Source organism: Halichoeres trimaculatus, unplaced genomic scaffold (genome assembly GCF_033239565.1).
Source record: "Halichoeres trimaculatus isolate MK-OKI-2021-1 unplaced genomic scaffold, fHalTri1.1 fHalTri1_scaffold_5, whole genome shotgun sequence".
Taxonomy (NCBI): Eukaryota; Metazoa; Chordata; class Actinopteri; order Labriformes; family Labridae; genus Halichoeres; species Halichoeres trimaculatus.
In genome coordinates this window covers 11,874,984-11,888,696 of record NW_027437183.1, presented here as the reverse complement: position 1 = coordinate 11,888,696, position 13,713 = coordinate 11,874,984, and the positions used below count along the sequence as shown (strand labels likewise).

At 38.3% G+C, this 13,713-nt stretch overlaps 1 protein-coding gene across 5 annotated transcripts in view; it reads left to right on the top strand.

Moving 5' to 3' along the window:
- The window catches only part of kcnip3b (Kv channel interacting protein 3b, calsenilin), a 70,285-nt gene that overhangs the window by 55,314 nt on the left and 1,258 nt on the right, over positions 1 to 13,713 (top strand). For 3 of the 5 annotated variants that reach the window (XM_074670709.1, XM_074670710.1, XM_074670711.1), the window contains 5 exons: positions 11,275 to 11,399; positions 11,505 to 11,574; positions 12,016 to 12,194; positions 12,435 to 12,539; positions 12,680 to 12,742. In XM_074670709.1, coding sequence (XP_074526810.1) covers positions 11,275 to 11,399; positions 11,505 to 11,574; positions 12,016 to 12,194; positions 12,435 to 12,539; positions 12,680 to 12,742 — 542 coding nt within the window. Of the gene's footprint in view, positions 1 to 777; positions 2,056 to 8,313; positions 9,012 to 11,274; positions 11,400 to 11,504; positions 11,575 to 12,015; positions 12,195 to 12,434; positions 12,540 to 12,679; positions 12,743 to 13,713 lie in introns of those variants that run through there. The other 2 variants (XM_074670713.1, XM_074670712.1) reach the window with 2 other exon arrangements.

Below are 13,713 nucleotides of genomic sequence, written 5' to 3'. Positions count from 1 at the left end.
TTTTATATTTTTAAATACTTTTAACAAATTTTAAGATAGACGAGAAATGTAAAGCAAAATTCAAAACATGCAGAATTAGAATAAATACAAAATATCACAAAGGGGCACCAAACCAACTAAAAGATTTTAATAATGATTGCAAAGTTTGGCAAAGTGTTGGGTTTTTGATAAGATTCTGCTGAACAAAGGTGAATTTAGTTCAAAGCTCTTTCAAACTACCACCAAAAGTTCAGGAATCAAACACAAACAAGTAGATGATGCAGGAGGAGCTTTGGGCCTCCTGCTTTTTATAGTTGCAGCAGTATTTGATGTACTTTATACTTTCGAAATCTTACAAATTTGTACGGATTTTAAAACTGCTTCCCCTGTTGCCTCTCGGTCTGATGTCCCCTGATCAAACATTTTCTAAACCGACCCTGGTTAATAACGTCATCATAAGGCAGATTTAGTGGAGAACGTACAGACACTTGGCAGCAGGAAGTAACACAGTGGGGTCAAGTAGAAGGAGCAAAGAGGTCTGCAGCTGGCCAAAGTTATGAAACCACAATAAAGATAAAGAATAAAGAAGAGACAATCATGAGGAAAGACAGGTGGACAGGACACTTAAACCCTGATTGAGTGCAGGGAAGAAAAGTTGCAACAAAACAAACTCAGCAACAGATAAACTGAGGAAGCTGCAGCAAGAGAGAGGGGAGTGATGGGAAAGTATGTGCGGAGGAGGTAGACACCAGAGGGGAGGAGGTTTTCATTCCCCACAGCTCCGCTCAGTTTCTCAGGACTACCCTCCCTGGACACTGCTGAGTGCTTTCACTACTGAGTTGAACTCTTCCATATCTGGAGCTGAATTTGGACTAACAACGAAGCGTGCCGCATCAGATGGGAAAACAACGCTGAACTCGCTCTGACTTGTATTGCGATCTTTGTTGAATGGGTTTTGGTGGACCTGAGGATTACAGAAAACAGCGGAAGGAAGAAGGAAACTGGTGATTTAAAAATGTCCTAAGAGTCTTTTTTTTCAAGATTTTTGGAAAGTTCACCCCTGCTCTGCACAGCTTTAATTTGCATGCAATGTTGCTTTCTCATCAAGTTTAACAGGTCTACTTTACAGTAATATCTCCTTGTAAATATTGGCGGCAGTCAGACTATCCTTGGCTTGCAGAAAAAAAGTCTTTTAGTTGCAGAGCTGAAGTGTTAGACCTGCTCTTGGTCTGAGTACATAATGGGGTAATTTATTGATACCTGCTGATGTAATTCTGTCTTTATAGCTTGGGAGAGGAGCAGCAATAAGGATTTTACATTCTGCTCTCTGATCTTTTGTATCTCAATAACACAGCTGCTTTCGCCCAGACTTTCTCTGTCCTAATGGAGGCAAAATCCTGAAAATGGACACCGAGGCTGCACCACATTCTTTGCTTTCCCCAAAGGACGTTTTCCTCCAAAACCAACATGTGATCCCTGAGTGTAAACTATGACGTGAGGACCGATAATAGCTGTTTGGATTTAGAGGGTGAGCCGTAACTTGTGTCTTTATCAGTCTGAGCTCCTGAGAGTGCAGGCAGGAGCAAAGTGACTCTAAACGTCTTGTTTTAATGCGTTGTGATAAATGGATGGTGACACAACCCCCGTTTCTCCTCATGGGTTTAGAGAGGGAGGTTTTCCATATATGTCAGCTTCCACATTTTTTTCACGTCAGCATCAGTGTTGACATTAGAGCAGCCTTCGTGCAGCTCCTTGTCCCAGCTCTCATGCTGAGTCCAGGGCTTGGAAACAAACCCATGAAGTCACCCAAACATCAAACTGATCCCTGATCTGCTGTGTTACAAACACTTGTTTTTGACTCGCTCGGCCCAGCTTTCCCAGGGCCGACCTTGGCTTCCTTTTCATCTCTACTCGGGACGAGGCCCTGTCCTGCAGGCTTGGCCCTCAGTGGGCTCCCCCGTGCTGCAGTCATGGGGATCCAGGGCATGGAGCTGTTTGCCATCGGCGTTGTCATCATTCTTTTCATGGCAGTTCTGAAGCAGTTTGGTATCCTGGAGCCCATGTCCTCATTTGAAGGTAAGGGCCCATGTGAGGCCCCTCTATTGCTTGACAGAAACCTGCAGTTTGATGCTTCATCATGGCTGCATGCGCTCTCATCTCTATCACAAAGGATCATACTTAAAAGTTCGCCCAATGCCGTCTGAAAACATTCAGTGTTCTCAAGCTACATGAACATTTAAAGTTTGATTTCTAACACACTGTATGGTTGGATGCAGTGATAACTTTGAGAGTAGTTAATTCAGCTACTTGTGACCATCTTTGATGAAGATATTAAAAAGATATCAATGACTAAAATTTAAGTGAATGAATTCTCACAGACTTGATGGGGTGTGTTACACACTTTTTAATTAATATTAATAGTCGGCCTATGAATGCAAACCAGAGAGGGATAAAGGTCTTACGTGTTGTTTGACGGTGCCAAGTTTATCTCTTAAATTCCAGCCTTTGACATCTGTGTAGAAACATTGTGCTTGAGCTCTGAACTGAATGATATTTATCCAAATTTGGCATTTGAATGATCCTGACAAGGTAAGACTTTAAAAGATCAGGCTGTTTTTCTCAGCTCATGAAAAGTTGACATTTTGGGGGGATTTCCACATTAAATCGCTGCTCACTCACGCCAAAATTCCTTCTGGGACGTGTTGTATCGTGTTAGAGACTAACCGGGTAAACACAGCTGACAGTGGTTTTATTTGACTTTCATCCACTGCTTTTAAATATGGAGGAAAAGGACAGAAGGGTTCATGATCAGATTAAAAAACACTCACAGAGGGAATTAAACAATCCTACTTTAAAATTAGTTTCTCTGATTATAAAAGGACATAAACATAAAACAACCCAACTTCTTGGTTCATTTGTTTAACTGTTTGGTTTATTTGTTTAACTGTTTGGTTTATTTGCTAAGTACACATAACAGTAAATTTTATAGAAACATATGTTTTATTGATATGCTTTCCCAATGAACTTATTATTATGTTCCTAAATTAAGAGGAAAAATAAGTTTATTTTTATTTCAGTTTTACAGGTGTTTTAATCATGGAGTTATACTTTTTAAAGATGTATATTTCAAAATAAAAATGCAAAATGAAAATGTGCTCACTGCATCCCCATCTAACTCCTTTATGGCAGATACAACCAGGAGCATATTTCTCATCTGCATTGATAATAACTCCAATAGTTCAAATACTGGCTCTTTGTCTTGTTTACTGTTGTGGATGTAATATTTGAAGCATCTACGTTTTTTTCCAATGGGCTAAGTTAATTATTTTTGGCATTGCCTCCCAAACAAGAGAAGGTAGAGTCTCTTTATGGTGTAGCATATTGTCTGAATGATGAGCGCTTCACAGAAAAAAGTAAGGCCTATTTCTAATGAGATTAGAAACAAAACACAAACTATCCTTAAATGATAACCAAACATTATGTTGAAGCTACAGCTCCATGTATTCTTATTTTTGTCTCTGTTTTTGAAGTGTCACAGAAGTTGTTGACAGTCATTAATCTTGTGTGTTGTTGGTGTCAGAGTGGGAAAAAGGTTAATGGGGTGTTTTATTTTGCCTACTCAGAGATTTTCCATAAAACCTTGATCAGGCACTAGACTGTGTACATTTGGGACTGTAAAAGAGCCATCAGATCAGCTCTCTGAATGATGCTGCTGTCTTTGATCTGAGTTTTTGGGCTGGAGTCCAGCCAGCGAGAGTGCCCTGCCCGTCAGCGTGCCAAGACAATTACAGCAGGAAGGCTCCAGCAGGCACATTAGTGCGCCTCATATGGCTCGGCATCACAAGTAATAAATTCAACAAAAACACCAGTAATATTGTTTCATAATTTATCACACAACTCATTTTCACCAATCTGCAGATCCCTCAGTGAGACCCCCCTCTTCCTCCTCCCTCCTCCTCCTCCTGTGGCAGCACCCACACCCTGGTCTAGCATTACTTCACATTAATTATACATGCACTATCGAACAGGCTTTCTCTGAGGCCACCTAAATATGGAGTCTGGAGAACTCCTCCAGGACCCTGAAGGACACTGGCCATCTCTCAGCAGCCTCCAAAATTCAAATCATCTGGCTTCACCCTGACCCCCAACATTTTATTTACTTCTGCACCTCCTGCTTCATTTCTCCCAGCATCTGCTCATTAACAGGTTTATCAATCTTTAACACTCAAGCATCTTTGTTTCACTCCAAACTTCTCACTTTCTGCTTCAGGCTGCAGTAAATTTTCAAGATGTTGTCCTTTGTTTTGATTTCTTTCAACGGATAAATGAATCCTGCTTTAACTCAACTCTTATTGTCCTTCACGCAGTCATTCATCATGTTTCTTTTGTTTATAAAAGTATATCTCCTGCTCTGTAGGCTGCTAACTTTCAGGGTGGCCTTTGACATTGTTAGAGTATGTTTATGATTATTATATCATAATATTTTCATAGTTTGCCTTGAACAGGTCGTAGCTCCACCTGCAAATGTGACTTTATGTCCGCAGGCGTGCTTTCCTCAGGAAAGAGAGATATTTAGAGGAAGCAAAGAGGTCTTTTAAACTCTACTACTGTGTTTTATGATAATTAATTGTTAAGTCCTCTCTCAAACTTAGTATCACATAGCCTGAGATGATCCCTTTGGGCTGCCATCTTGACTACCCAACATCCCCGAACCCAAATGTCTGAATTTAAAGCTCTGTCAAGAGTTTTTACCTGATTGTAAAAAGTCTTAGTCTGATGCTGATGCCTTTTCATAACTTTCGCAGGATTAGATACTTCTCAATACTGATTCTCAGTGCCAGTTTTTGAAGCCGGATTGAGTTTTGTACCATGAACTACAGTACAGAAAAAGTCTTATCTCTAGATATATGCCTGATTGAGATCCACAACTTAGAAAGAGCTTGTCGTCAGCACCTAAATAGGTTATTTCCAAATTCATTGCTCAGCTTCCTGACTGGGTCAGACAGGACCAGACTGATTTATGGCACATCAAAGTCTCTATGACAACACCACGCCAGCTGACAAAGTTTAGTAGTGAGAAGAGAGGTCTGTGTTTTTTTCGGCTGAAAACAATTACAGTGACTAATATTGTAGTAATGGTGGACACTGGACTCTAACTGTCAGACAGAAAAGGACAGAAGAGCAGAAGAAAGATAAACAGGAGAGTGACAGAGCACCGGCTAAGGGCTAGACACAAGCTAAAGGCTAAAATGAAGGTTAAAGGTGAAAACACGGGCTAAGCTGTTTGTGAAAATGTTCATTTCAACCCGCATGCAGTAGTTATTCTGCAGTGATCTGTTCAAACTTGAAAGTCTATCAATGAAATGAAGAGTGAGGTTATGTTAGCTCTGCTTGCTAGATAAGGACATGACCAGGATTTGCTAACATTACAAGTTACAGACACGTCTCAGGGCTGAAAATAGCGCTAAATAAAGCTGGCTACTTAACTATAGTCCAAACTGAATTTACAAAGTAGTAGTAGTAGTAATAGTAATATAGTTTTATTGCCCCCTTGGGGTAAATCAAGTTGCGTCAGAAATCACGCAAGGCATTTAAACATACAATACAGACGTGACAAAACTGGATAAATCATACAACCAACGTTAAACACTGATTTATAAAATGAGAAAGAAGGAGGTATCACCAAACCAGCTGAGTAGCCATGACTGAAAAATGTCAAGAAATTAGATGGCCTGTGAAACAAACAACATTTAAGTTCTGTTTTGTTCCGAATAGTGGGGTGCAGTATCGCCGTCCAGAAGGTAAAAACTTAAATGAGGATACGAGGGGGTGCCTCTCGTCATCGTCACTCACAATACTTTTAACCTTTTTACTGTTCTGTCAACAAGTTTGCTTGTTGTCACGTTTCAAACAATAGTGTAAAAAGTTGTCTTAAACAAAGAAAAGTAGTGATAAAAAGAAGATCCGAAGTCCATTCATTTTCAAAACAAACTCATACCTTGATCCTCACAACAGTGAGAAGCAAGTGCATATGGGAGGCAAAGTCTTTATCAACAGCACAAATGCTAGCTTTTCCACAAAGTCCTCACAGTCCCTTTAAGGATTTACTGACTTTTTTAATCTTAAGTAAAGTGGCCAATTGAAGAACTGCAGTTTGCACTAATTTCTATTTTTAGTCCCGGAGTTTTCTCCTTACTGGTGTGAAGACACAACGAAACCTCTGATGTAAAACAGAGAAATTGATTTTTACTTTGCGTTGTATCGAGCATTTAATCTAAAAAAGAATTGCATATGAATTGAAGCACATCTGTGGGTCATCTTCCATTTTCCACATTTAGCATCAGCGGTCCATTAGACGTCCTTTATCAATCAGCAGACCGATGTCTCGAAGCTCATTCGCTGCATTATTTATATCATCAGAACTCAAGACAATACCCTTTGATGATGACTCACACAAAGTAAACACATTGACCAACCTTCTGTGTGTGTGTGTGTGTGTGTGTGTGTGTGTGTGTGTGTGTGTGTGTGTGTGTGTGTGTTTTTGTGTGTGTGTGTGTGTGTGTGTGTGTGTGTGTGTGTGTGTGTGTGTGTGTGTGTGTGTGTGTGTGTCTGGTATGAACTTGTTTGAAATCCAGGTTAATGAACCGGCTGGCCTTTGCTTGTTGTTTCAGTCCCACGTCTCTGATCTGATGTGGATTTTGGGCTCAGTCCAGCTTGGTCCTATTCTGGGCCGACATCTGATGCCATAAGTAGCCTTTGTCTTTAGAGATATACTCACTTTATTCTGAAGTCCTCTGACACCAATATTTGGTATTTTTACTTCACATTAGTTCTTCATGCAGGTTTTATTCAAACTGTGGGTTCAGTATACCATAAATAGATGGAGAAAGACTGAGTCATGTTATACATTTAAGTTTGTTTATGTTTGACTTGTTTATCTGTCATGAAGGGTTAGGTTTAGAAGAATTTTAAGTTTTTTAATCTCTGTATTTATATAACCGAAAAAATAGAACTTGATTAAAAAATAGCTTGATTTATTATTTTTAATAATTCAAATTTTGAAAAATCTCAAAATACAAAAGACTATAGAAATGGCATAAGACAAAATCAATCAAAATACTTTATCTATTAATTAATTGATCACATACCTTGAAAGGTTTCTGATTATGAATAATAACCTAATATGGTGCCATGATATCATTTTTTGAGTGGCATACATTTTTTAGGGGCTGAATTGTTTCACAACTTATTTGTTTTGGAGAGAATCTATTTTTTACCTTTGTCTTATTGTCGTATGTTTGTGTTTTGAATTCTCTTTTATGTATCATTTTGTACGTTCCGAGTTTTTCTCATCTTGTGTTGCGCAGATCTTGTTTTCGAGAGCCTTCAGTTTAAGGACCCAGTGAAGCTTAACTACAAGATTAGGATTTAAAAAATAACAAAGGTGACAAATTAACATTCAATAAATCACAATTATAACAGTAATAACAGAAATGGTTTGCTACAACCCTTAGAATCACGCGAGTGTCATATCTGTAAATGTAATAATGCGTTTGGAGCTAAACCATATTGTTTTTTTTAAGCGAGTCCACAAAGTGTTTTTATCATTAAATGATATATTTTGATGAGAACTCATAAAAAAAAATCAAATTCAAAACCTGTAGATACACACAACCTCACAGTTACATTCACATACACACTCACACACATTTACACTCGAGGAAGAAGGTTTTACATATCTGTGAGGATTTCATCTCAACTTTGTACTTAGCATATAATGATACACGTATTTGTTATGTGCAAGCTGCCCATAATTTGGATATACAAACCAATGCTTAAAAGATGAGTCTGGATTTTGCACAAAGAAATTTCCCATACTTCATGTTTATGTTGACATTTTAAAATATCAGGTCATAATCATAGTGTTTATGATTAATCAAAAAAAAAAAAAAAGAAGTACACTGTTAAAGACAAAACCTTTATAAACTGTATAAAAAGCCTTTCTAAACTGTTGTTCTTCTTGTCAAAATAAAAGTTGATTCTGTACAATATAAAATAAGTATGAAGTTACCTGTGAACTCTGGCACATTGTCTTTTAGCTCTGCTCTTGTTGTTCCATAATTTTCCACCAGAGGGAGCCTGTGCCCACTGTTTCCCTTTATTACTTGATTATGAGTGTGTGACACAGTATTAAATCTGTGTTAGGGGCCCCAGGAGAGACAGGGGCGCAATTAGAAAGTGGATCACAGAGCTGAGTGGGAGAAGATTGAGGGCACCTGTTGACCTTTGTCACCAGTCTATCTGATTCCTTAAAGGAAAATCATTGTTTTTATGTCACAATTGGCAAATACATTAAATACTTGACTGTTTGAAGATTCCACATTCAGTGGTTTGATTTATTTACCATTTATTTATGTGGCTGTAATGATGAAAAATAATTGCCCTGCTTTCTTTGTTGTTACAGGTTAATTGATAAAAATATGTGAGAGTGGGAAAGAAGGAGGGGGATGAGTTGTGGGGCATCAGTTTTTCATTTCATGTGGATTTTCTGAAAGTTTATCCCAACCCCTGGGTACATATGACGAGAGTTGGACCGTCACACCCTATTTGCAATTGTGGAGCATATCCTGACAGCTCCATTACTAAAGGAGAGAGAGTGAGAACATGAGAGGAGGGAGGGGGAGGCAGTCAATTAAAAAAGGCAGAAGGGAAGGGCTAAATGAAGAAACAGAAAATGAGTGATGGGTGAGTGACACTATTTCCGAGACAGGAAGGGAAAGAGAAGAAGGACATAGAGAGTGAGCCCAAAAGATACAGATGCACTGTAGGAGAAGTGTACAGATAATGTTTATCATTATGTAGTAGTGAAGGGAAAACAAAGAGAGAGATCGTGGAGGAAAAGGTGGAGGAAGAGGGGAAGATGAGTGTGAGGTGGGAGACGGAGGGACTCCAGACTGTGGGTATCGTCTGTTTGGTGATCATGTTCCTCAAACTGATGCACCTGCTGGGCCTGATTGACATCACAGAGACAGGTGAGGTACCTGGGAAAGAGATGAGGATGAGGAAGAAGGGAAAGGAGACTGAATTTAAATCACATTCAAACCAATAATGGTTTATATTACTCACTGAACAAATATGTTAAGTATACTTCTATTATAGATTTAATGGCATGGTGATTTTAACAGCTATTTCTGTGAGGACAACCTCTCATAAGGTAATCAACAGTGTGTTTTTGTCAACACGTTTGGTTAGTCACCTTTGAATACACACTTTATTTTTGGTCCACTTTGAAATTATAGCTCCAGTAATTGTTCCTGTCTTTAAATCTATCCTTGGTAAACCAGTTTACTGTTTACATTTTGGAGTTTTGTGTTTGTTCAGATATTTACACCCCCTAACTGCCAGGAGTTGCTGTCTAAAGCAACAAAGCTAATGCTAGCTTGCTAGTTGCATGTTTACTGTGGTGTATGGTCATTGTAGACATAACTGACTGACAATTTAGTAAAAAAGTGTTTAATAATGATGTAAATCTTAAAATAATAATAAAAAAACAATCACCATGAAGAGTATCACGTTGATGACTTATGACTTTACCACTGACTTATCTGTTAGCACGTTAAGCTAGTTGATCTTTCTCTCCACTCTGATTTCTCAATTAGAGATGTTTTTTTGAAATGACAAAGCTAGGCTAAAAAAAATATTTATTTCCTTTAAGTGTTTTTTTATATTGAAAATTATTGTAAAAGCACTAAAATACGAGAGTCTAAAACCTGTCACTTAAGCTCTCATGGCACTGTTGCATGCTGGGATGGCATGAAGTATGTCTGCACATAGAGTTGAGTGTTATTTATGTACAATTTCTTCTACACGACAATACTTATTTGACATTTAAGTGTCACACAGGTGTTGGGTACTTATATGATTTCTAACTCCAGAGAAGATTTATGCTCTAAGTCATAATAAAGTTACTTAAAACTGTCCAGAAAAATCTATCATATGACTGTTTAAGATCCAGACGTTACCATTAAATGTATTTCTGACAAACAGAAAGCAGGAAGTTGCTTGAGGTTTTTAATTGATTGATTTATTTATTTATTTTTATTTCATTCTTTTATGAATAAAAATTGATACAAAGACAAAATAAAAGATCCCAAAAACTTAATGAAAAGGAGCAGAAAAAAGAAAATTAGAATAGATTGATTCCTCCTCTGCACATGTACAATAACAGATGTTCTTCTTACAATCGAAACTGCCAAAAAAGGACGTGCTGTGTTTTATGAAATTAACCTAAGTTTCAATAACCAGCTAGAAACAGATTAAAGCTGGATGTGGTTAAAAGCTTTAAAAACCTCACTGGGCCTTAATTTGTGGTAAGATTATCTAAGCCAGACTGCTGTTCAGAGTTCAAGAAGGAGTTTAGTTATGACTTGTTACAACTGTGAACAAACTGCTATTTGTTTATATTTCAAAGGTCGTCTCCTGGTGCTTGCTCTCACTTTTTAAAGAACTGAACTTATCCGTTGTTTGACAGAGTCTGAAAGAAACTCCCTCCACAGTGCCTTTTCTTTATGTTTCACAGTATATCATATTTCAGTGCTCTGCTGGATGTTTGATCAAATGTATCTTGAGTCTTTTTCCTCTGGACCGCTCGCTGCCTCATGGTATAAACCTCTCAGTGATTGATCTGATGTCTTTTCTTTGTCCTTTTTCCTTCCTCTCACTATCTCTCTCGCTGTTCTCCACTTTTTCTCTTTCACCCCATCTTTGTCTCAACACCCCTCCTCCTCCTCCTCTCCCTCTTTTCTCTCTGTCTAAAGATGGTGAGTATAAAACAGTTGTCTTCCAGAAAACTTCCCTCTGTTTTCTCGAAACTTTAACATTTTCCTTTGACCCAGTTGTTCAGTACTTTCTCTTATTGTGTGTGAACTTGAAACCAATTATGCTCCAAAAAAATACAAAAAGACCATTTTTTGTAAATTCTCTTTTTTATTCAGGCAAAATAATAAAATATCAATCCATACTTTGGTGACATTTCCGCCATAAAGAAAGTACCATCCCCTTATTTCATCCCCCTGATTTGGCCTGATTTTTTTCCTAAATTGCAAGTTGTCCCGTTAATGACAAATGTCTCCCTCCCTGATTGTTTACCTGCATCCACACACTTAATGTCTGCCCCCATCCACTTTCTTTCTCCTCCTCATCTCTCCCACAATACATCTCCTCTCTCTTTTATCCTTCCTCTTTCTGTCTGTCTATCCATCTTTCCATTTCTGTCTTCCTCTCTTTCTTCCACAGACAGTAGCGACAGTGATTTGGAGCTGTCCACGGTGCGTCACCAGCCGGAAGGGCTGGACCAGCTGCAGGCCCAGACTAAGTTCACCAGAAAGGAGCTCCAGTCTTTGTATCGGGGTTTTAAGAACGTAGGTCCAGCTGCTGGGACACTTAACAAAGTTTTAACACCATTATCATGCTTTAATTAGACATAGTTTCTCCTAATGTGTGTCTTTTCTTCCTCTCTGGAGCAGGAGTGTCCCAGTGGAATGGTTGATGAGGAGACATTCAAGACCATCTATTCTCAGTTCTTCCCCCAAGGAGGTTAGAAGTTAGAATTATCTCTCCTGTCTTGTCCTTTAATGTTACAGATTTTACAATGAATTTTCAACAGCAAAGAGTTGTCTGTTTGGTGTTTAATGTGCTTGGTTGGGCAAGTACTTGGCATTAGTTTTCTTGTGCATTTGATTTAAATTTTCTTTCTCCTTTCATCTGCCAAATGTATAGTTACATGAAAATAACTGAAGCTTAAGTGAGAGTAAAAGTAATTGAAACTCATGTTAAATAATTTTCTGGTTCAGTTAAGGGTGTCCCTATATTCCATAAATTATTAAGTACAAGCACAATAAGAGTTAAGAAACTTTTAAATGTGCATGTATCAGAGTCTAGCCTCTTGCTATCATTCCTCAAGTAAAAGGTCTGACCCTGGTCCTTCAGAAATGGTCAAAGCACTAAAACTATGATCTTGACTCCTTTGGTCCACAGATGCAACCACCTACGCTCACTTCCTGTTTAATGCATTCGACATCGACAGAAACGGGTCAATCCGCTTCGAGGACTTTGTCATCGGCCTGTCGGTGTTGCTCAGAGGTTCAGTCACTGAGAAACTCAACTGGGCCTTCAACCTGTACGACATCAATAAGGACGGCTACATCACCAAAGAGGTTTGTAAAATGAGACTCAACCACACACAGGTGTCTGTTGGTATTCAGCTTAATCCCACAGCAAACCTACTGTAAGCACTGATTTGTATCATCTGACAGAAAGCAGGGGTAAAAGGTGCAGCGAAAGGGCAGGCTACATCAAACCAAGCCACAGCAGGTGGTCAGCAGTAAAAGAAAAGAGCTTAAAAAAACAAAAAGTATCTCTAACTCCTTCATTTTTGTGCTCCTTCATGTTGTCAGGAGATGCTGGCCATCATGAAGTCCATCTATGACATGATGGGGAGGTACACGTACCCCTGCGTGCGAGATGAAGCTCCTTATGAACACGTGGACAAGTTCTTCCAGGTTCTGACTATACACCAAGAAAAACTTATAAATTCTGCTTTCCAAGTCATTCTTTCATTTTTTTATTGAAGCATTACTTCAAAGCATCTCAACTTTCCTAGTAATAAGTTGTTTTGTCTGTTTGATTGATGCTTTAACAGAAAATGGATAAAAACCGAGACGGTGTGGTGACTATTGAAGAGTTCATTGAGACCTGTCAGAAGGTGACCTTTTACACACTTTGCCACCCACAACCAAAAAACACACCCAAATACTCAAACAGGCCATTAAAAACAAAAATAACAAGGGCTCATCCATGAAAATAGAGAACAACAGGCCATGGTGTAATGCCAGTGTCAGCAGGTTGTCAAATAGATACTGACTAAGTGAATCACACTGGGTGAACACATGACTTACTGTTTGTTCAACTTCACTTCCCATCATCTGTATGTATCACTGCCCTCTCTCCACTCACTGGAGTTCCCTTTCATCAAAATTAACTGTAAGATCAAAGATTTCCAATCAAGACATGATTTGATTATTCATACAGTTATTACAGACACACACATTCAGCTTTTGTAAGAATATTAGAAGGTAAGAGTGAAAAAATCATTGAAGCCTGTCATGAAAATTTTCCACTCATTGTTTTTTACCAAGTCCATGGTATTTTTTTTGTTTTTCTTCTGTTTCTTAATCTGCTGTATGAAGATACATCTGGTGTCAGGACATCTTTTGTTGTTATGTACTGCTCTGAGTTTCCTTAAGTATAACCTTACCTCAGAGGACACGTCTTGGCCAGCCTGACATTATCTGGAAACAAAAACATGTTTTCACAGCTCCAACATTTATGAAATTATAATTAGCATTTATGGATCCACTGAGTGATCAGCATGTGTTGGAAAAAGTCACTTGAGGGTTTGGTCCTTTGTTGTGATTCTTTTTTTCTATTGTCATAAAAACCAGGCTGACTGGGTGATGACAAACATATTTTCTATGACTTCACAAGAATGCAAACAATGTGTACTTCCTTATCTTGTTTTAGGCTGTCCTTGAATGTCTGCCAATCTGTCAGTCGCAATGAGATTAGTATATTTGGATGTACATTGATACATATAATTATTCTAATATTTAATAAAAAACAATAATGATGTTTTTATAATGCATTTTATATTGAGAGCAAATAATAAAAACAACA